This window comes from Canis aureus, chromosome 11, assembly GCF_053574225.1.
Source record: "Canis aureus isolate CA01 chromosome 11, VMU_Caureus_v.1.0, whole genome shotgun sequence".
Lineage (NCBI taxonomy): Eukaryota > Metazoa > Chordata > Mammalia > Carnivora > Canidae > Canis > Canis aureus.
In genome coordinates this window covers 63586453-63608909 of record NC_135621.1, presented here as the reverse complement: position 1 = coordinate 63608909, position 22457 = coordinate 63586453, and the positions used below count along the sequence as shown (strand labels likewise).

Below are 22457 nucleotides of genomic sequence, written 5' to 3'. Positions count from 1 at the left end.
GGAAAGGAAAGGAAAGGAAAGGAAAGGAAAGGAAAGGAGGAAAGGAAAGAAGGAAGGAAGGAAGGAAAGAAGGAAGGAAGGAAGGAGGGAAGGAAGGAAAAAAGAAAGAAAGAAGGAAGGAAGGAAGGAAGGAAGGAAGGAAGGAAGGAAGGAAGGAAGGAAAGAAGGAAAGAAAAGAAAAAAGGAAAAAAAAGAATCAAGTCAAAAGTAAGATGGGACTGTTTGTAACCATTTTTTAACCATTCATTCAGTCATTCATTTATTTATCTTTAAGCCTATCAAGGTGTTTCCCCCTAAAGGCAGACAGTGAATATTTTATTTTAATCGTGTAGTTTCCATCGAGACAGACCTTTAACCCTTCATTCTCCAGCTCAGCCCGAGTCCCCCCGCGCCAGGCGATCCTCCGCACGAGGGCTGTGACTGTATTAAGTCTCCCTCTTGGAGCTGTTTGTTGACCACATTCACGTTCAGAGCCCTGGAGCTAAAAGCACTTTACACCATAAAATAAAAGCACTGTCTTTTTTTCTAAAAGGTTACGTCTGGAGGCCACGCGGCTCATACTTCATACCGAAAACTACTGAAAGGACTATGAAATCCTCTATGATTTACACTCTCTCACTGCATTAGGGTATAGATCTACTCGACTCTAAAAATACGGTGGGTTTCTAACCGACGTGAATATATGTGCATTATTTCAGAAAGTCTGTTAGAAAACTTGTCAACACATTATAAAGCATAAACCAGGACTTGGCTATTAAGTACGGAGATCAGAGGGAGAATATATACTGCAGGAAGTCCTGGGGAGTCTCCTCCGCGGGCAGGATAAAAAGGGGGAGGAGGGGAGAGGAGGGGGTCGTCTGTTGGCCTGGAGTTTACATTCAGTGTCGTCACCAAAGATTTGGGAAAGAGCCCACGGAGCGTAATTAGCAAAGGTTCCACAGCTCCAGATGAAGGGGACTGAACGGCCAGAAAATAATTTTAACGTTGTCATAATTTATTACTTTGTAAAAGCCACTTTGGGAAAGGTAAATATACTTATTGTGTATCCAAGTGTTCGCGTTTAAGGTGACCTTTCACCCCTCTACAAAAGCACCTGCATCATTAATCAATACTTATGTAATATTTTTAAACCTCTTAAAACAACACGTTTTTCTTTCTTTAAACACACATACAAGCCCTCCCCCTCCCTCCCCCCCCCCCCACTTTTGAGCGCTTTAGCGAGTCTCCAGCAGCAATGAGAGAGGGGACGTCACTCTCAGGGGTGAGCACGAGGGACCGGCAGTGGGGGTCCGCGATGAGGAGGGATCAAGTGCCAATACACAGCCCAGGGTTTATGGACTGGGTGAAATCAGGCTGGGGGAGGGGCAGGAGCGGAGGGCAGTTCCTATTTCACTCTGGGCATTTTATGGTGGTGAAATTAAATATATGTTAATGGTGGAAACGTCGCTGCTTACCTCTCCATTGGCACCCAGGGAAGGCAGCTGCAAAACTGGGTTTTTAATGTATGTTTTAAGATGTGGTTTCGGAAGGAACCCCCTGGAATCTGAAACAAGTGCAATAACGTAGCAGACCTACTTGTAACTAAGTGCTTAATTTCCTATGATTTTTTTTAAAAAAGAAAATCAATAAAATGTTGCCAGTTATTTATTGGAAATAACCACAGATAGCGGCCCTGATAGGGTGCCGGTTTTAGAGAGCACACAATTGTGTAATGAATTGTAATTCAGAGGACTGTTAAATGTGAACCACAGAACCTTTCAGAGGTAATAAAGTCATTACTTTTTACACTACAGCCAACCCTGAAAAGCTTTATACACACCATTATATATAAATCATACATATATATTTCCACAACACACATTCGCCCATTTATATACCTTCTCTGTATATGGGCTTTTATGGATGGATGGGGGAAATACTTAAATTTGAAAAACTCGGTTCCGAAAGAATCTGACTCACTATTGTTACCTGAAGAGGCTTTTATTTAATTTATTTATTTTTCAAAGACCTCCCAGTTGTACTTTCTTCTTCCCTCTCCTCGCCTCCCCTCCAGCCATTCTTCTGCACGCAGCCCCCCTCCCGCGCAATGACACTCTTTCTGGTCGCTCTAACGCTAGTTTAAAGAGACAAAAAAAGAAGAGGAGGAAGAGGAGGAAGAAGAAGAGCAAGGAGAAGGAGGAGGAGGAAGAAGAGAAGACAGTCGTGGGAGATGCCGACCTGCTCTGAAGAACTCATGAAAAAAGGGGAAATGGTGCAACGCACACACTACATACAGGAGCTTTCTTTACTGCAAGTGAATCTTCCTGCTTCTTAAACAGGATTTGCGCGTCGTCCCCCACCCCCCACCCACCCCCAAAACTGGAGAGAAACAATAACAACAAAACACATTTACGCGAACCCAGTTCAGCACACATCTCTCCTAGTGTGGAGCATCACCACCTCTCTTGCTTCCTCCGTGGGGCCCGAAGCTTCGCCGAGCCAGGCAAGCCAGGCATTTTCTAATAGGTCTGAAACTTTCCTAAGACAACACGAGAATAAACAGCGGCTCGCGGGCGCGGCGGGGAGGTGGGTGCGCGCCGGCCATCCGGGTGGGGGCGGGGGCGGGGGCGGGGGCGGGGGGCTCGGCTTGGAGCCCTACGGTCCCCGGCCGGGTGGGTGCATCCCGGAGACGCCGCGCCTCCGACCGAGGAGGGGGAGAGCGGGGACGCGAGGGGCCGTGGAGCCGCTGGCAGGGGAGGTAAGGCAGGCAGGCTCCGCGGCCGCAGACACTCGCACACGTCCACCTGCAGCTCCGAGCGTCGCGGGCCGCGGCGCCCCGCGCCCCCCGCGCCCCCCGCGCCCCCCGCGCCCCGCGCCCCGCGCCCCGCGCTGGAGTCCGTCCGTCTCCCTCCCCCTGCCCTGCCCGCCGGGGCATCGCGGCGCGGTCTCGGCGGCGGCGGCGGCTGCGGGGCGGCGCAGGCAGGCGGGGAGGCTGGGAGGCGGGAGACGCCGGGGGACTTTGCAGACACGTTTCAGAATAAACTTTCCAATCGCAGGGGGTGCTGTTGCTGTACATTTTACGTAAAACTGAAAGTATCCCACGCCAGAGTGAAGCCCGCTTTTTGACAGCGGCAGCACGCGCGCGCGCCCCCGAGCAAGCGCGCGCGTGTGTGTGTGTGTGTGTGCGCGCGAGCGCGTGTGTGCATTAAAGAGACAGGGGTTTATTTCCAACAGGTCTTCCTTAATTTCCCGGGAAGGTGTGCGTGAGGAAGGCCGGAGGGGCCCGCGTGCTCCGGGGGGGCGCGCCTCGGCGGCGGGCGCCCGAGCGGCGCGGCGCTGACCCGGGGCGGTCACCCCGCCACCGCGGTCTCCCCGCTGCTCCCGCGAGCCTGTCGCGCTCGCACCGTATTCCCCATTTTCTCTCCCCGGGTTACAGCACGGGAATAGTTGCGCCCCGCCTGTAAGGAACGTTTGGCTTCCCATTCCCCGGTGCTCCAGCAGTGGCTCCGGGCGGGAGGGGGTGTGTCCGTCCCGGGGACCCGGCCGGAGGACCTCCCGCGGCGCCGGGAGCACGTTCCCAGGGACGGCAACTCCCTCCCGGGGCTGCGCGTGCTTTGTCCTCCGGCCCGCGGCCTCGGCGCCTTCCCCGCCCCGGGCCCCGGCGCTCCCCTCCGGGGGCTGCAACGGGCCCCGCGGCGGGCTCCTCGGTCTCTATTCCTTGGCCTCCCTCGCCGCGACCCTTGGGAGCCTCGGGTGCGTGCTTCCAGTTCCATTCGGACCCAATCGCTTGTCAGGGCGCCCAGATCCCAGCTGCCCGGCGCCCCCCCGCCGCCCCCCGGCCTCCCCCCTCCGCCGCCGGGCCCGGCCTTGGGGGTGCCCTCCCGCCCTGGCCTGCGCCGTCTCCCTCGCCCTTGCACCCAGCCTGGCCGGGCACCCGGAGGCCCCGGGGCTGCCTTTCCGGACCCGCAACCCTCTAAACTTGGGCTGCACTGGGTTTTGCCGCGCGCGTCCTCCCGCCTCCCCGCGCCCGCTGCGGAGCTGCAACTTGGAGGCTCAGCTCTCAACTTCGGGTGATTTTTCTTTGCCAGCCTCTCCGCAGGCAAAGTTTCCCGAGCGCAGCCCCGGGCTCGGGGCTCCCACCGCGGCCCCGGGCGTCCGCACGCGGGGAGCGAGCGCGGCGGGGAGGGGAGGTGGGTGTGCGCCCGGAGGAGGGTGTCCGGGAGTAACTCTACCTGCCTTCCCTCCGCCCGCGCTCCCCGGGACCCGGGCTGCAGCCTCGCCGTACACTCTTGCCTTTTTTTTTTTTTTTTTTTTTTTTAAGTAATCTTTCATTTTAGGATCCGTGTCCGGGTTGGGGGGGGGGTGAGCAGAGAGCACGTCTTGCCCCCCCCCCCCCCCACCCCCGCCGCCCCTTTCTTCTCTCCCGGCCACGCTGCCGCCACGGCGCTGGCTGCGGCCACTGGTGAGCCCGCGGCCCCGGCGCCCCCTCCCCTCCCCCCGCCCCTCCCCCGGGGGCCGCGTCTGGCGTCTGCGGAGCCCCCCGCCCCGCACCTCCCCCGCCCCGCACTGGCCATTGGCTTGTCCTGGTCTCTTTTTCATGTCCAGCCCCTGATGTGTGTCCATTGGTGTGAGCTTCCCCTTCCCTCCTCCCCTTCTCTCCTGCTCGCCCTGCCCATGTTTTGTGTGTCTCTGTCCATCCAGACTCCTGACGTTCAAGTTCGCAGGGACGTCACGTCCGCACTTGAACTTGCAGCTCAGGGGGGCTTTTGCCATTTTTTTCATCTCTCTCTCTCTCTCTCTCTCTCTCTCTCTCCCTCTATCTCTCTCCTCTCTCTCTCTCTCTCTCTTTTTTTTTTTTTTTTGCTTAAAAAAAAAAAAAAAGCCATGACGGCTCTCCCACAATTCATCTTCCCTGCGCCATCTTTGTATTATTTCTAATTTATTTTGGATGTCAAAAGGCACTGATGAAGATATTTTCTCTGGAGTCTCCTTCTTTCTAACCCGGCTCTCCCGATGTGAACCGAGCCGTCGTCCGCCCGCCGCCGCCGCCGCCGCCGCCGCCGCCCGCCCCGCAGCCCACCATGTCTCGCCGCAAGCAAGGCAAACCCCAGCACTTAAGCAAACGGGAATTCTCGCGTAAGTAACCCAATAATAGTAATAATAATTATTAATAATCACGAGAGCGCGCAGGACGAGAAGTAAGAGCGAGGGGGAGAGAGGGGTGTGTGCATGCATTTTTTAATTTTTTCACGAGACGAACCTCCGAGAGTCGGGATAAAAGAGCTTAAAGGGAGGAAAAAAAAAAAAAAAAAACCAAACAAACAAAACCCCAAACAAACAAAAACCAAACATCCTATCCCGAACCGCAGCCGTAGATACACTTTTGGGATAGCACGCACCTTTTAATTTTTATTTAATTTACAAAAATGTGACTCCTCCTCTTTCATGCTCTCCGCCGCTTTATTTCGCTTTTCGAAAAGGAATGCAATGATTTCCCCTCCAATTTTGCAAAATAATGAACAATGCTTTGGATGCGAACAACTCTCGGGCAAACCTAGAGGAGGGAGCTGGAGGGGTGAGGGGGGGGGGAAAGGGGGTTGCTTCCACTCACCGAAGGAAGGAAAACGGGGCGGGAGGAGGGAGCCCAAGCCAAAAAAACAATTCCCTGGGAGAAAAGAGGTGAGACTGGCCCTCGGACAGCAGCGCGCTCACGGTCAAGTGTGCACCAGGAGGAAAGTAGTCATCTCCACAATAGTGAGAAAGTGGGATTGTGGGAGGGGGCCCCCCGGCGCTCGGGAGCCTGCCGAGTGTGGAGAGGGGCCGCGGCGGCCGGGGGAGCCTGGAGACCGGGAAGCACGGGAGGCTCGGCCGCCGCTGCCGCCTTTTGTTCCGGCCCGAGGTGGGTGTTTGTCCCGCTGCCTTTTGTGCCGGCTCCTCGCGCCTGCCCTTCCGCGCCGCCGCCGCCGCAGGGCAGGAGCAAGGGCCCCGGGCGAGCGGGAGACGGAGGGAGGGCGCTCGGGCCGCCGCCGCCTGGGTCCCCGCCGCCCGCCCCTCCCGGCCGAACCTCCGCGGCGGCGAAGAGATGTGAAAAATAAAATAAAAATAAAAACCAAAAATAAAACGAGGCAAGAGGACGTACAATTTCTTGCCCCCCAACAGAAGCCCCAAACGCTCGGCCGGCCGTTTTCTGCAACGCTCTCCTCTTGGACTCCCCCACCCCACCCCACCCCACCCCCCCCTGCAAAAATCTCCATCTCTATTAGAGGGGGAAAAATACAATTACCCCCTTCCCCAAAACCCCTTTAGTTGCAAACTTAGAGCGCCGGCGGCGTGGAGAGGGAGCGAGGAACTCCCTCCTCTTACTATTTTTTGGAAGATTTTCAAAAAAAGTGGAAGTGGATTTTGATTGGGAAAAATCTCGTGTCTGAATGTTTACAAGCACCGCGTGTGCGGGAGCCTCCTGCCAACAAACAGACAGAGGACCGAGCGCGGCGCGGCAGCCCGGGAGCGGGCGGCGGCGGTGGCCGGGCCTCGCCCGGGCCTCGCCGGGCCTCGCCGCGCCCCCGCCCTGCTCGGGATCGCCCACCCCGCGCCAGCCGTCCGCCCGCCCGCACAGCGGCAGGCCGTGCCGCGACTCCGCGCCAGCCGGGTCCACGGTCCGCGCTCGCCCCCAGCACAATGCCCAGACCTCCTCCCAGCCCACCGCACCGGGAACTCGGCGGGGGAGAAACTCGGCTTTGCGAAGCATTTTTATTTTTCAAAGCAGCTGAAAAAGCGCGTCTGCAGCCCCCTCCCCCGCCCCCCGAGGTTCTTGTCCTCAGCTCCGGACCGCGGGGAGGTCACCACGTGCTTTCTCTGCCCCCCTCCCACCAGGTCTGGCCAACCCCCCTCCCCCCCCCCCCGCCTCCCGATCGCTGCCAAGCCAGGTGTGTGTGTGCAGGGAGGTGTGTGTGTGGGGGGGCGGTGAGCCGGTTTTGGGGGGGGGATTTGGGGAGGTGGGCACAGTAGTATGTGCAAGTGTGTGTTTTGGGAGTGCTGGATCCCCGGACTCCGTGCACCCCACTCTGAGTTCCTGCCCTCTAACCGGGGCCTGTCTCGGTCAGAGCTGGGAGGGGGGGCGGCGGTCCTTCTGAGTCTTTATGGGGTTGGTGGACGGGTTACTGCGTCCTGGCTAACAGTGCGTCTGGGAAGGCGGGCGGTGGGCACTTCGGAAAGTTTGGCAGCGGGGCAGAGAAAGGCTTGAGAGGGCCCACATCCCTTCCCCTCCTCATTCGTGCCCCTTGTTTTAATTTTCGATGCAATTTAAAAACACCCCCTATACCCAGTTTTTGTATTTATTAAAGGGTTGACGGGGGGGGGGTGCTGTTGCGCGTAGGGAGTTGGATTTTTCACTAGGCCCTGGAACTTGTCACACACTTCGGAAGCTCCCCCGCCCCGGCACGTTGCGGGGCCCTCCCTCTCCCCACCCCCGCGCATCCCTCCCTCGTCGCTCTCCCCCGCCCCCCACTCCCCCGGCCGCGCCGGATGCGGAGCAGACGCGGCGCGCGGCGGTGTGAAGTTACAGCCCGGCCAGGTACCGGCGGGAAGGAAGGGCAGTGTTCGCAGGACTCGGGAAAGCCGGGCCCTTCTTCGGAAGGATGCACTGGGGGCGCAAAGGACGAGCGCAGGCGTGCAGCCCGGGCTGCTCCCCTGTCCCCCCCCCGCCCCGGGTCCATCTCGGGACCCTCCAAGCTGGGTGGGTTCAGCCCCCTCTAGCCCCGTCTCAGCGCGGCCTTTGGGGTCAGGGACCAGTGCGGAGGGGGGCGCGGGGGCCGCTGCTTTCTCCTTTTCTGGGTGCGCAGAGGGGGCGGGAGCCATTCCGGTCTTCAGGACCCCCCCTCCCCCCCCGTCCTCCGCTTCTCGGGCTGAGTGAGCCATTCGGTCGCTAGGAGGCAGAACAAGATCAAGAAAGCTCAGCGAACTTGAACCTGTACCAGAGCCTCCCCCACTCCAGCTCCGCGTTTCTCGGCCGGGGAGGGACGAGCTCTGCGAGGGTGGGGGTGGGGGAAACGGACGGTTAGACTGAATTCCCTTTTCTCCCCCCCCCCCCATCACCCCTTATGTCTTTGTTCTTCATTTTGACTTTAAAAATGCTTCTGGCCGGGGCTGCGGAGAAGCGCTGGGGAGCGCGGCCGGCACCCCGGTGCGCCGGGCGCGGAGTGGGGTGCAGTTTTCGCTTTCTTTCGGGGCGGGCATTTTTGGGGGTAGGGGGAAGAGGGGAGGACGCGCTCCCGCCTTCGAGGCCAGGCCGAAGGGCGGGATCCAGCAAGTTTGCACCGAGTCTCCGGGTTCACTTCTTCTAACCCCCGCACCCCCCGCGCAAAGCACGGACAACGGCGGCTCCGGCGGGCTCGCTCCGCTCTGCAGCGGCTCCCCGGCCCCCCGCCCCCCGCGGCTCTCGCCTCGGAGCCCGAAATCGCAACAATAGTCATAGTTATCATCATAATGATGCGGGCCAGCAGCATCATTAATAATGAATAAACCGCAGCCGCCGCCGCCGCCGCCGCCGCCGCCGCCGCGCTGCGCACACTCGTGCCCGGAATTGCGGGAGAAATTGCGTTTGCAGAGATTCCCCCCCCGACCCCCGCCCGCCCCACAAAGTAAAAAAGTGTGAGCCTGGGGGCCCCAGAATGAATTTCGGGGTCCGCGCTCTGAGGCGTGTGCGGTGGTTCCGAGACTGCACCGGGCCAGACCGGCCGAGGTTTCCGAGCCTCGCTCCCCCTTTCTCCAGCTGGCGGGGCCCGCGAACGGCGGTCACCCCGAGGCCCGGCCGGGCGGCGGCGGAGGCGGCAGCAGGGGGCCCCCGGCTGCCCGTCGCCTCCCGGCCTGGCCCGGGCCCCGCGGCCCGGCAGCCGCCGCTGCACGTGTTTGCAGCGAGCGCGGCCGGAGGCTGCAGCCAGCAAGCTGCTTGCTTTGTGCCTCCGAGTCCCGGCGCCCAACTTCACTTTCTGCAAAGCCCGCCCCTCCGGGCCCCCTGCCCCGGGCCTGTCGCCCTAGCCTTCGCTTTTGTTTCTTTGCTTTTCCTCAACGCATTTCAGACTCGGTTTGCTTCCTTACCCTGTTAAGACAATCAAAAGGAAGGACTTGGAAAGCAAACTTGAAGGCATAGCTCCTTCCCCCTCCCCCTCCCCCAGCAGCCCTCGTTTCCCTCGCTTCTTCCCTACATTTCTTATAAAGCTGCTTTTTTTTTTTTTTTTCCTCCCCTTCTTTAAATTTATTCCTTTGCAACTGCAGAGAGGAAGGAGAGCTCAGTCAGCCGCTGGGGCATTGAGACGTTCCAGTCTGTGTTGCTGTTTCAACGCAGAAGCATTTTATTTTCTATTTCTTTCAATCCTTGTGGAGAATTCGCGGCTAATTATTATGATTATTTGCCCACTCCCTTCCACTTCAGTCCTGGACTCCCCGCTTTGTAGCGGGAGGTTTAGGCCGGAGCTTAGAAACGGTGGTATTGTGGGGGCGAAGGAGGATGGAGTTGAATTGAGGGAGGGGGTAAAATGGCTGAGGTTAGGAATGTTTTTAGGGAAAGAGGAATTTGCATTAAAATACAGAGAAATTATCAGATGCCCAGAAAGGAAATGTTGATTACCACTGAGAAAAGATGTCAATGCAAATCAGTAGACTACACCAAGAGAATTGTATTTTCATATTTTCTTTGTGCCCCACTTCGTCTCATTTTTAATAGTATAGCAGCAATAATAAGAACACGTTTTGGTATTTCTCTGAACATTACTGGCCAAATGTTTTGCAAGAAGCCCGATGTTAGACGTATTTCATACATTAGGATATAATTCTTGTTAATTAGCAATAATTTACGTTAAGAGCATAGAAAATGTTGAGGTTACAGGTTTTATATCTGTACATTTGATCATCTTGTTATTTTCAAGAACTTTGCCTCCTATAAAATTAATTAGGTGAAATGTGGAGGTGTAATCAGCAACCTCTGAATTACCACTTCATTTCCTGGTTTTGATTGTAAATCAGTTCAGTCACTACATTTAGAAGACTTTAACCAAGTCTGTTTGCACCGCATTACCTTTAACTATTTGATACCTAGGAGAATGTTTCCTTTTGCTCCTAAATAATATTACCACTTTCAGAAATATGTCAGGCCTTGGGGATAAAACAAAAAAACAAAAAAACAAAAAAACAAATCTTAACGGTGGAGTTTAAAAAATAGGTTTTTTCCCAAAGGTTCTCCGTAATACTAACTTCAATAAAACAAAATATTATCTCTGAGTCTTTCTTTAATCTGTAAACCTCAGAACTTGTAGTTAATGCTGAACAGCAACCAAAAAAAGCCATTATTTGTCAATGTGTACTTAAAAATCCTTAATTCAAATAGCAGGGATCTTGGAGATGACTTCCCTATTCGATTCCTCACTTGGCCAAAATGAAAGCAAATGTAGGAGAAAATTGACATAGAGGCATAATGCAAAAGCACTTCCGTTTATCTCCTTTTATTTGAAAAGCATGCATGTGTATTCTGTATTTATCTTTTGGTGGGTATGTTGGGCAAAGAAACACAAGTGCTTACCTTGCTGTCTTTATTAGTGGGAATATAACCTTCATATTCCTGTGGTGACCTTATGTTAAATTAGGAGGAGTACCAGAGGCTAGAAATTATGACATGTCCTACTTGAGCACAGGTGCAGCTAGGCAGGGCTCTCTCAATATTATTTCACCCAGCACATCTGGGAGTTACTCCAGATCTTCCCCCTCAATATTCAGCCTGGGTAGGGTTGAAATAAATTTAACCTGAGTTCACTGGATTTTTGCACTTTATCAAAATCGGTTCCAATATTCTACACTCAAATTAAAATCTATTTTTTGATTCTCTGTGGCTTTAAGTTCATTAAATGTGAAATTGGCAGCTTGCTAAAGAAGGTCAGACTGATTAACTGTTTAAGACTTGTACATTTTCTGCTTCAGTTTTATTAACTGGCAGCATCCTGGATGTGTTTTGTATTTTGTGATTTTTTTTGGGGGGCGGGGGGATAGAATCAGACTTCGGTTTCAGGAGGAGAGACTTACCAACTCTCTTTTCCCCTTTGGAAGGTTAAAAAATGATAGAAGCTGTTCAAATGAGATGCTGGAGTATTTTGGTGCAAAGTTAAAAAAAAAAAAAAGGAAACAGGAATGAAAGACATATCTACCTTGTTATACCATCCGCTGGTGATTATGTGTGTAGAAATAGTCTCATAATGAAGCGTTTTGGAGCTCATTCAGAAAATTAGTCAACTTTGACAACATTAGGCGAAGTATTTCAAGTCTGAAGAAAGGACTTCTCAGCCTTGTTCTGAAATGTGGCGTTTGCTTGACCATTCTGATTTTTATGTGATGGAGGCCACCAAGTGCAAACATGTTTAGAATATTTTAGGCATTCCTTTCTTCAGAATGAAAAAATGACTAATTGGCTTATTTTCTTAAGTACTCGAAAGTATCCCATTTAGCTAATGTGTCTGAGAAGAATTGCCAGTGAATTTGGTATTTCTTTGATTTTGTGGCACTGCTGAGAGTGAGATCAGAAAGGTTTTTGGCAGTATGAATTATGCTGCGTTATGATTATTATTTAGATCCGTTTCACAGGTGAATGCAGTCGTTTTCTTATTATGGCGGTGTAAATGTGGCACATTTTCTGTGTGATATAGTAGCTTTCTAATTTATGAAGCCATGTCTCTGTATACTTAGGAGTATATACATTCACACACAAAGGATGTGTGTGTTTATTCACCTCTCTTTTTGTTCTTTGACACAATATACAACTTCGTCTAGAGGAAGAAAAGAAATAAATTTGGTTTCAATCCATGTTTTTACCAGTTTCGGGGGGGGTTAGTTATTATTGAAGCTTTCTTTATGTTCCCTGCTTTAACTATTTATTTATTTAACAGTCAACATTGTTTCTAAACTCGCAAACCAGACACAGTTTACAGTGTGCCTGTGTGTGTGTATATGTGTGTGTGTGTGTGTGTGTGTGTTTTCTCAGGAGTTAGGCAAGTCAGATAGTTTTCTTTAAATATATGATGATTTGCCTCATTGATAAATTTGCTTTCTTGTTGATAACCTCCACATCCTTATGCGTTTTAGGTGTGCCTGTTTTCTGGATATTATATGAAGGAGACTAGAAACACTTTATATGTTATGGTGGGATGGGATGGGGTTGAGAATGTATTTCCCCCTTTTCTCTCTCTTCTCTGGCGCTCTAATAATTGTGCTTTTGTTTCTCCAACCACAGCCGAACCTCTTGAAGCCATTCTTACAGATGATGAACCAGACCATGGCCCTTTGGGAGCTCCAGAAGGGGACCATGACCTCCTCACATGTGGGCAGTGCCAGATGAACTTCCCATTGGGGGACATTCTTATTTTTATCGAGCACAAACGGAAACAATGCAATGGCAGCCTCTGCTTAGAAAAAGCTGTGGATAAGCCACCTTCCCCTTCACCAATCGAGATGAAAAAAGCATCCAATCCCGTGGAGGTTGGCATCCAGGTCACGCCAGAGGATGACGATTGTTTATCAACGTCATCTAGAGGAATTTGCCCCAAACAGGAACACATAGCAGGTAAATGAGAAGCAAGGAGAAAAGCTGTTTGCATGTTTTCTTTTCATTTTCAGAGGTGCTGTAGCCAAGCACTAAGGAGTGGTGAAGTGCTTTCTGTATTTCTCCATGTGACTGTCCACGACAGCCCTGTAATGTTAAAATAATCATTCCTATTGCTTACGTCCAGAACACAAAAAAATAAATATTTTCCACTTCACTGAGTCAGATGTAGGTGGTACACACACCTGATACCCTCTCTCTGGATCTCCTGATGCTGAATCTCTTTCCCTTTTTCTCTCCCCTTCTCATTTTTAAGTGTTGAACCATACTATACCTGGCCCAGTTTCCACTGTCCCTTTCCAGCCATGGTGACAAGTCAGAGGCAGAAGTGGCCATATAGGCATTTGCTAGTTTGGCCGATGACCTCTTTGTGTCAGAATACCTGGTCAGACCTCCCTAGGGGTACAGTTAGTTCTCAAGGCTTCCACGAAGTGGGGTGGGCTGGCAGGGCATTGGGGAGTGGGTAGAAAGAGTTAACTGAGCTTCAGGGCTAGCCTTGGATCCATATTGGCTGTCAGCCCGTATGGGGCTGTAATTAAACACAGCCCCGTGGTGGGATGACACCGTGACCTTGACTTTAAGATGCCATTTTCGACTGGCCAGGCCAGAGTAGAGAGGGCAGTTGCTGAAGCGCACAGACATGCTTACTCGAAAAGTTTAAGGGCATGTTGGAAATTTCAAAAGGTTGGTTTGACAGGAACGGCTGCTCCCTGCAGCCTGCCTCCTCAGCTAAATGATAAATGCTTCTCTGTGCTCTCTCTTGTCTCTGATGTGGTTTTGACAGATGTATCTTGATTTTGTTTGTGGTTTACACAACCACATGTCACCCTTACAAATGTCCAGTCCAGACTTCCACTGTTTTATGCTATAACACAATGCAAAAATTCTCTTGGAAAAATACATACACATATTCAACAGCTCTCCTTCCTTTGGCTAATTTCAGCAGAGAGGTAGCTAGGTGTGTGGGTTTCTCACGGGGGAAAAGGAATTCACGGCTAACAGAGGGACTTAAATCCCTACTCTAAGTGGCAAACAGCAACCCTATATAGTGACCCTTAAAACATTTTTTTGGGTGAAACAGCAGTGATTGAACAGACAAGCCAAAGTGAATGCAGAGTCAAAGATGCCAAGCCTGTTGATGGATCCCTTTCTTCTATTTCCCCCTGCCCCCTCCCCTAAAAGGCAGAAGGTTTGTTCAGTTTTAAGAAAGATAGTGCATATAATCAATTGATTCACTGAAACTTGTCTTTCTGACCTAGTTTGACCACAAAGTTGAACTGTAGTAGGTCAGTGGTCCAGAGGGGATTAAATGTCGTATTATTTCTCCTTTCCCCCTCTGGAATTTGATCATTAAAATCAAACGTGACATTTTCTTTCTTTCTTTCTTTCTTTCTTTCTTTCTTTCTTTCTTTCTTTCTTTTCTTTCTTTCTTTCTCTCTCTCTCTCTCTCGCTCTCTCTCTCTCTCTCTTTCTTCTTTTTGAATTCTTCCTGCATTAATACTCAGATACTTTTCCTTTAGTCAAATGAGAAATATTTTTCTAGAATGCACCACATTTAGCTTATGTGACATGTAGGTTAAGATTTTATCTCCCCCCCCCCCCACCGCTTCCCCCTACCCCCAGTAGGATATGGCAATGACCATTTCCATGTGCTGTCTTGTGACTGGAAGGAAAACGTAAGGCATGATTAATGAAGCAAGAGCAAGCGGAAGGGGATTTGTCGTCTTCGGAGATCCAAAGCCTTTCTAAATCACCAAATATGGAGTAACACTTGCGTGATGTAACATCGTATTTACATATCGAGCTGCTCGTTTAAAAGACAAAACACAGTGTCTGTCAAGCAGGAATTAAAACCACACTTCTTACTGAGGTCCCAAATAGGTTATTCACTCTCAGATTAACCAGCTCCAAAATTCTGTGCTTCTGTACTTAGAAGAGGAATCTAAAAGCTGGGGGTGGGGGGTTGGGGGGGTGGGGGAGGCACTATAGTGAAAGCTTTTTACTGTGATGGTTGTGAATCTCCATAAGGAAAGAAAAGATATTTTCCTTAACTTCTGGTTGTCATAAAGGTGGTTTTTTTTTTCCTTAGGACCTTGTACAATAGCAGAGCCTAGGGAAGCACCCCGCCCTGCCCAAAACCAAAAACAAAGAAAGGAAAAAGAAAGGAAAGCAAATTTAAAATATGTTTTAGAGTGCTAGTACTAAATAATTTCTCTGAGATGAAAAACAATGTAGGATGCCTAAGATATTCAATGGGTGCAGTAGTGCTGCAACCCAGGTGAGGTAAACTTTTCATGCAGAAAAAATTACAAAGCCTTGATTCCTTTCATTGTATTTAGTCACCTGTTCCCACCCTGGAATTGGCGGGACATAAATAGCGTGGTCACATCTCAAAGCGAGATGTCAGTAACTGGAATCACGACTTCTCATAATTCACAGTAATGAATTAAGAGTTTCCTATGGTGAAATTAACATTCTAGCATTGCACATAAATTAAGATGCCCTGGCCTTCAGGTGCCTCTGAAGGGAAGTTCTGGAAGACGGCTGTGCACTACTAGCCCATTTCTCTCAGGCACGTCTTCACGATTCCAAGTCTGCTTTTCTTTTTATGGTGAGGAAGGAAACAATAAGGGTAATCATTCAGGAGATATTTGAATTGTGTCACAGAAAGGAAGGAGAAGCGATGCTCCATATTAGGAGAGAGATCTATTGATGAATCTCTAGAAGAATATGTTTGGCAACCACATAAAAGGTAGTCATTTAAGTGCGCTGTGTAGGAAAGGTTTTATTAAAGTGATGTAAGTTGGATTTGAGCTCACTGTGTGCTCTGTGCCATTTTATAGGCAGGAAGCAGGAATAAAACAGTGACAGATTTTCCTGAGATAAATAAAGCTTAGAATTTGGGGCTTTCAGATAGGAGAATAAGGTAGAGTTCTTTAAATCCTTAGTAAAGTGATAATGCATTTTGACGGCACATAGGCCTCTCCAAGAGGAGTGTTTTTTAGAAAGGATGATTTTTACCTGGCAAAGAGAGGAGTCTGTGCTCCAGCACTTCACCCATGTACGTGTGCTAACTGCACACATCTACATTAATCAGGTTGCTTTTTCATTTTATTCAAATGTTCAAAATGTTGTGTGGCTGTGATCCATTGAGACGGTTGAAATAGTATTAATTTAACTGGAAACAAGCAGGTTATATTGTGTGGGGCCCAGTTCATGTATTTGTGTGTCAGATATTCACCAGGAGGTATTAGCAGCCTGTGACTGGCAGTCAGAGCTTTTAATAGGGGTGTTGTTTTATTTTCTAGTCTCATATTTTATGATGGGGGAAATATTCATCAAAGACTAGTGAATGTGAAACTGCTGTTCACTTATAGAAAAGGCCAAAAATACTATCCCACAGTGTCAGATTTGAGGTTTTGGCTTATTATACACAGAAAGCGTCAAATTAGGATTGGGCTGTCATGAAGTTCACTTTTTAAGAGAATGGGAAAAAAATATGACCAGTGCTATAAAATGTAGTAAAATCTGCTACTATTGATAAACATTGGGATTTTGTTTCTCCTTAAAATCCTGAATAGAGGCCTTTATATCAGGATATGTAAAAATTGTTTGCTTAGGCAATAATATACCTTATCACTAGATAAAAATATGCAGGACAGTTACTCTAATGGAGGGAGAAATACTCATTCAAAACAGAAATACATCAGCATGTTACTTAAAGGTAAATCAAGTATGACATACTTATGCTTTTCAGAATTCAGAAAATCAACTTGCCTTTTTCTTTTGTACCCATACCAGTTCTTTTGCAAGCTCAGACTGAATTTGGGATGTATTTGTCTACTTCATGGCGTAATTGTAAATGAGACTATAAATTATAGTATCCTAGTATGACTACTTATTTTTAATTTCTCTTTGTGTGATTCTGAATAAAAACCACTGACTTCTGAAGTGAATTTTTAGCATGGCAGCTAAAACAGAAAACAACAAACCAAAAACCCCCCAATATACTGGTGAACATTTTACTTACCTTCCGAGTCCAGAGAATAGAGAATATGGTTTCTTTATATATATCTAGGATTTTCATTGGGAGCCTGTGTTTGTGAGGCCACTACCCAAGGACTCATGTTCCTGAGTCTGGGAGTCCCATATACAAGCTGTATTTGTAAATACGACCGAGAAAGGTTGTGAACTGGCAGCTTGGATGTTTTGTCAAAGTACAATGTCAGAGAAACTCTCTCTAAGACAAATTGTAAATAGAACTGTCACAGTGATTGCATGATTGAGCCACAGAAGTGTCTTACAATTGTTGGCATTGTCAGAGGACTTTTGAAAGCTTAATTAAACACAGTGGCCCGCATGGCTGCTAAATTTACTTCGGAAGGCCAAAAAGGAAAAAAAAAAAAAAATCTAAAATGTGGAAGATCCCAAAGATCCCAAAGTTCTTCAGACGTTACCCTTTCCTTGACACAGAAAAGAGGCATTGTGCATTTTCCTAGTTGTCTTTTATAAATAATAGTTTTGAGAATAGGGCCACGTGATATGAAGATCATCCTGTGTGTGATGTAGAGATTGTGTTAGTTTTTCTGTCTCCTGCTGTTACAGACAGTTAATGTAAAAATGGCCTTTTATTGGAAACACAAATATGTATTCACTTCAAGAACAGGAGCAGAGGGGGAAAGTTTCCCTCCCCATTCTCTGTGTTCATTCTGTGAAAGCTTAAAAAAACAGTGCTGTGATTTCTTAAATCACCCCATTCCCTGTGTTGCAAGTTGTGCCTTTTACTTTAAAGGGTCTGAAATCTGTTTTGCACACCTTTCTCCTAGTGAATGTGGCATTTAATTGTGGAGCTGCCCATGGGCTGGAAAATGCAACTGGGTGTAGAAACGTGCAGGCAATGTCAGGACAGCGAACCTTAAGCTCACGGAAGAGGAGAGTTGGATGCATATTAATGGCACATTTTCGAGTCCTGGAAAATCATTAATTTCACACCGCAGCCTCAATGTAGTTTGGCTAATGTGGGAGGACTAAATTGGAGTATATAACAAACGTGCGAGTCCTAGGGAAGCATTTTTCAGAATTTCGTGATTTCTTAAGTGAAAGTATTTAATAAAGGAGAATAGATGAATGGTGGCTGTGCACACCAGTCAGTAAGAAAGGAAGAAAAGTTTGGCTTTCCTTTGGGGTAAAACACGAAATTGAACCAAAGTAGCACAGCTAGGGAGATGCACCGAGACTGCAGCATTCAGTGTTAATTTAATGTACTTTGGTTGGTCTGTTCACACCCTTTACTGCACAAAGGAATCATTTGACAAAATTTACCCCAAGCCCAAGTCTGTTTTTACATACTGTAGTACCAGCTTTGTGCAGTAAAAAGCACTTAGCATCAAACTGGACCCAGCCTGGCACCTTGCCACTTTTTTAGCAACAGATTTAATCACCAAGGATCTTTAGTACCTTTCTGCTTGTTCAGATTTCATTTGGGTCATGGTTATGTCAGCAGTGTTGTTATTACAAGGATTAAAAAAGAAAAAGATTTTAACTTGGTGCCCATTTTTAACATTGTCTCAAATCAAGCAGGTTTTTGTTTTATGTGTCAATTTGGAGGACATTAATAAAGTTCATAAATATGTTCAGACTATATAATTTAATGGCTAATAACCAGTACTTTTTTATTTTGTAAGACAAATAGAAAATTGGCCATTGTATCCCTCCCTCCTCTGTTCTTTCCTCCTACCCAGGTAAATAAGCATCCTTAAACTGCTTCTCCCCTTTACTTCCAGGGTATAGAGGCTCTGGCCAATATCAGTAAATTTACCTTTGTAATTTGCCATGTAGTTTTTACAACAATGACCTAATTAATTTGAGCACGAACCATATTATTGCTACTAGAGTCATTTTCTGTCACAAACTTAATTTCCAGGAAATGTAACCTGACGAATAAGAATGCTTTAGCTCTCCACATGTGCTCCTAGAGACCAAAGGCAGATTTAAAATAATAATAATAATAATAAAAAAAATGCCAGCATTATTAAAGCCAGTATGCTTGATGCCAAACTCAATTTGAAGCCAGTAAACATCAGACTGTATTTCTAATCAGTTTTAGAATGTAACGTATTCCATATTGGGTTCACTGGAATCCGTCTCCCTGCTTTTTACTGGCCAGCTGCACTCCCTATGCATTTTTAAAACATTTCAGCAAAGGCTTTTGCTGTTCTTAGCAGGGTTAGTAACTTGGGGTCTATTTCTAAGCTCATTCGTCATTCTGCGATGGCATTGAGTTAGGTTGGCAAGGGAAGGATTTGAAGCATGGGGGGTGGTGAGGTCACTTCTGACCCCAGCAGGGAATAGGTGAGCTTCATTTGCCTTTACAATAGGCGCACAGTTACTGCACCTTGGAGGAGCTCTCAGGTACCGCTCAGATGGGCGCATGTAAATGCCCTGTCAGATGCGGAGCCGGAATATTAATGCCTCTTCCACCACCGCACCATAATAAAGCTGTACACAGCAAGCTTAATATGCAGCTAGTCTGGGGAATTGTGTAAACTTAGATAGCCCAGTGTGAAAGACAGCAATGTAAAAATGCTCGATATGCTACAGTTTCCATTCTCGTTCTCCTTTGATCTATTGCAAAATGAAAACATCATCCTTTCCTCCTCTTGGAGTTGTCTCCCCGACGCTGCCACCTCCCAATCCACCACCAGAATTTTTTGCATGTGTGGTATGGAGAAATGCGACATAATTTGTTTCATATGGTTAATTACAGGCGTTTGAATATTTAAAATTTTAAATAGCCGCAGTTCCAGCTTTTCCTGTTAAAAGTATGTGATTTGAACAAAGGGAATACAGTGTAAATATTTGTGGTGATTTGCAACACCCCTCTTTCCCCATTAAACACACACGCGCGCACACACACACACACATATACGCGCGCGCGCACACACACAGGCACTCGGTTTAGATCTAGTGCTGACTTAAAAGACTTCTGTACCTTCATGTATACTTTTTTTTTTTTTTTTAACCAACTCTCTACTGGAACTCCATTAAAAACATTTTGCCATTATTTTTGAGTCCACCGTTGCTTGAGATTTTAAAGAGGATCTTCATAATGTGTTCATTTAACAGAATCAACAGCTGTCAGAACCAGTTGTGGTAAATCCACAAAACGTACAAAAGAAAATACACACGTTTCCTGAAACAAAACACTTGGAAAAATAAGCTGCCAAGAACTGGCAAATGAGAAGTTTGCAGACAGGGAACCGGAGTGTTTCATCTCTTGGTTCACCCTGGAGACTGATGTGAGCGGATCTGATGCAATGCCCCTGGAAGGTTTACCTGGCCAGGTGGCTGCTCGGAGGCAACGCGCCCTGCACGCAGGCTGGACTGGGCTGCAACTTGCTCCTTCTTCTGCCTGCCGTTTTTCTTTTTGATCTCTCCAGACAGATAAAATACCAAGTTCGTAGAGTGCTAAACAACAAATTATATCCACTAAAGGTGAGATGATCAGATTTAAACTTCCTGTGAAAGAGGTGAGAAGGCGCCCAGCACACCCTTTTCCAGATAGGGTTGGCAGCGTGTTACGCAGAATTGAATTGGCCCCGCCAGGGAATTCCCAGGGGGACCCCGAAGCAGGCATGTTGATGAAGGGGATACCTGGGGACCTTTGGTCACTCACAATGAGTTTCTGTTTGTATCTTCACTCCTGTTGGCATTGGCGATGAACAATTACACCTACAATTTGATCTTAGGTTTAGATACAGGTGAGTCCCCTGATTAAAAACTCCCATTAAAATGAAGAATGGAATTATTGTGAAGCCTGCGAAGGTGCTTTCAAAAAGAACACAGGTGCTGTTGTGTCCCCCGCCCTCTGGTTTCGGTTTTCTTTTTGAATTTTCTAAAAAGCACAAGGAGGCCTCATGCTAAGCATCAAGGCATTTAAATTCATATTCATCAGTTGTTCATTTTCTTGATATGTAATGATGCATAAAAAAAGCTGCAAAAAAACCCCACATCTGTTAATTTTTAGAGAAATAAGGTGTAGCTTGGATTCTTACCTTAGTTGGAGCACAAGGCCCTACATGCCATGTTTGATCTTTTACGTTTTAAATATGGAGTTTCTCTTTGGGCCAAAAAAAAAAAAAAAAAGAAAAAGAAATCAAACCCCACCAAAACAAAACTCTGAAGCATTTCCCTTTACTGACTCAGGGGATACCATGATTTCATGATTTATTTACATTTAGGGGGCAGCTCACAATGAACCATTTACTGCTCCTTTTAGCCCCCTCCTCCTCCACAAGTCTTCGAGTTCACAGTTAAAACAATACATTAACCAATGTTAAATTTTAAATCTCATGAGTTTCTCTCTCCTACTCCATCCTATCCTAAGCTTAACACACACACACACACACACACACACACACCAAAACACAACTATTCTTTTACATTTAAAAGTGAACATTGGCTACTGAAGGATGATTTAAAGGCTGCGAAAATTTTTAATAATAAATCGTAACCTTCTCATGTTATGTTTTTGTTATGTTAAGGGGAAAAAATCAATAAGGAAAAATTTAATTCTGATAAAGATACTCTTGGATCTTTGAAAACAACTGCTGTCCTTTTAACTAAAACATTTGAGCAGCTTCAAAGACTATGTATTTCTTCTGATCTTGGAGCTGTGTGACTGGTAGCAAGAAAGAAAAAAAAATCTTATTCTACATACAAGTGGATTGCTTAACAAGTCTGCACAGACACGTACTTGTTTGTACAATAGAGATAAAAATTCCTGTATAAAAATAATTCAGCTGCTGACAGCAGGCATTGTTGTTGGACCTGTCTTTTGTGCTTGTCCCAGCTCTGGGCCCCTTCTCCCCCCTATCTGCTTGGGACAGCTTGCTGCCTGCAGACTCCTGACCAGAAGTTAATTGCTATATATTAAATATATAGGTATTGTACGTAAAGAGGAACATCTCAAGCCTTCCTGTATGCCTTCCACCCTCCCTTCTGATGTGATTGCGGCACTGCCAGCAAGAGGGTGGCAGGCAAACGCTCTAATAGGGAAAATGACTTGAAGGCAGTTAGGGGAAATTTGGCCTTCAGGTCCCATTTGCTCTGTAGCTTAGCATCAGTTTCTAAACTTTTGTTTTTAATCTAATTCTGATTTACTCTGTCACATCCCATATCAACCCTCATTGAACTCTACTCATGTAGAGTAACATTAGTGTCAAACGGAATTGGTCAGGACTGTGGACCTGTGGCTCATACAGATGGTTGCGAATGGGAGTTACATGCAGCTCTGCATCCTATTCTTTCTGATAAATGTTAAAATGCGCCACATTTCTGAGCAGGGCCCACGGATAGGAGAGCGTAGGAATCAGGGATGGTACCTGGGGTCCCCCACCCACCCACCCACCCCGCATCTCTCTTCTCTTTCCCACTTCCTCGGTATACCTGCATTTCAGGTAGGAAGATCCATTCTAGGCAAACGCCTGAGGTTGGGGGGTGGCTGTGGGGCAGCAGCGGCAGAGAAGTTACTGGAATATTTTGGGTGGGGGTTCAACACAATCACCAAAGCAGAGAAAGTCTTTTGGGTCCAGAAGCAGAGCACCAAGCACAGGCACGTGGTCCTTTCAGAGCTGTGATTCTCAGTCTGCCTTGTAGGCTGGCCGAGAGAGGACTGAGCGTGTGCTTTCAGCTGGGTTGGGTGTATCGGATGGGGGAAGAGGAGGCATTCACAGGGAATTCTATCACTAGAATTTCTTAAATATCATGAGGTTAGTAAGGTGTGAGTTAGCACTCAAGGTGTGAGATAGATACTTCTCCATACTTGTCATTGGGAAGC

General features: G+C 47.9%; 1 protein-coding gene across 10 annotated transcripts in view; it reads left to right on the top strand.

Moving 5' to 3' along the window:
- The first annotated feature begins 2391 nt into the window (after nt 1-2391).
- The window catches only part of BCL11A (BCL11 transcription factor A), a 102367-nt gene continuing 82301 nt past the window's right edge, over nt 2392-22457 (top strand). Inside the window, exons 1-2 of one of the 10 annotated variants that reach the window (XM_077915505.1) lie at nt 2392-2505; nt 12251-12580. In XM_077915505.1, the coding sequence (XP_077771631.1) occupies nt 12352-12580 (229 nt within the window). In that variant the 5' untranslated portion in view covers nt 2392-2505; nt 12251-12351. Of the gene's footprint in view, nt 2506-4565; nt 5116-7458; nt 7553-12250; nt 12581-22457 lie in introns of those variants that run through there. The other 9 variants (XM_077915502.1, XM_077915504.1, XM_077915506.1 and 6 more) reach the window with 9 other exon arrangements.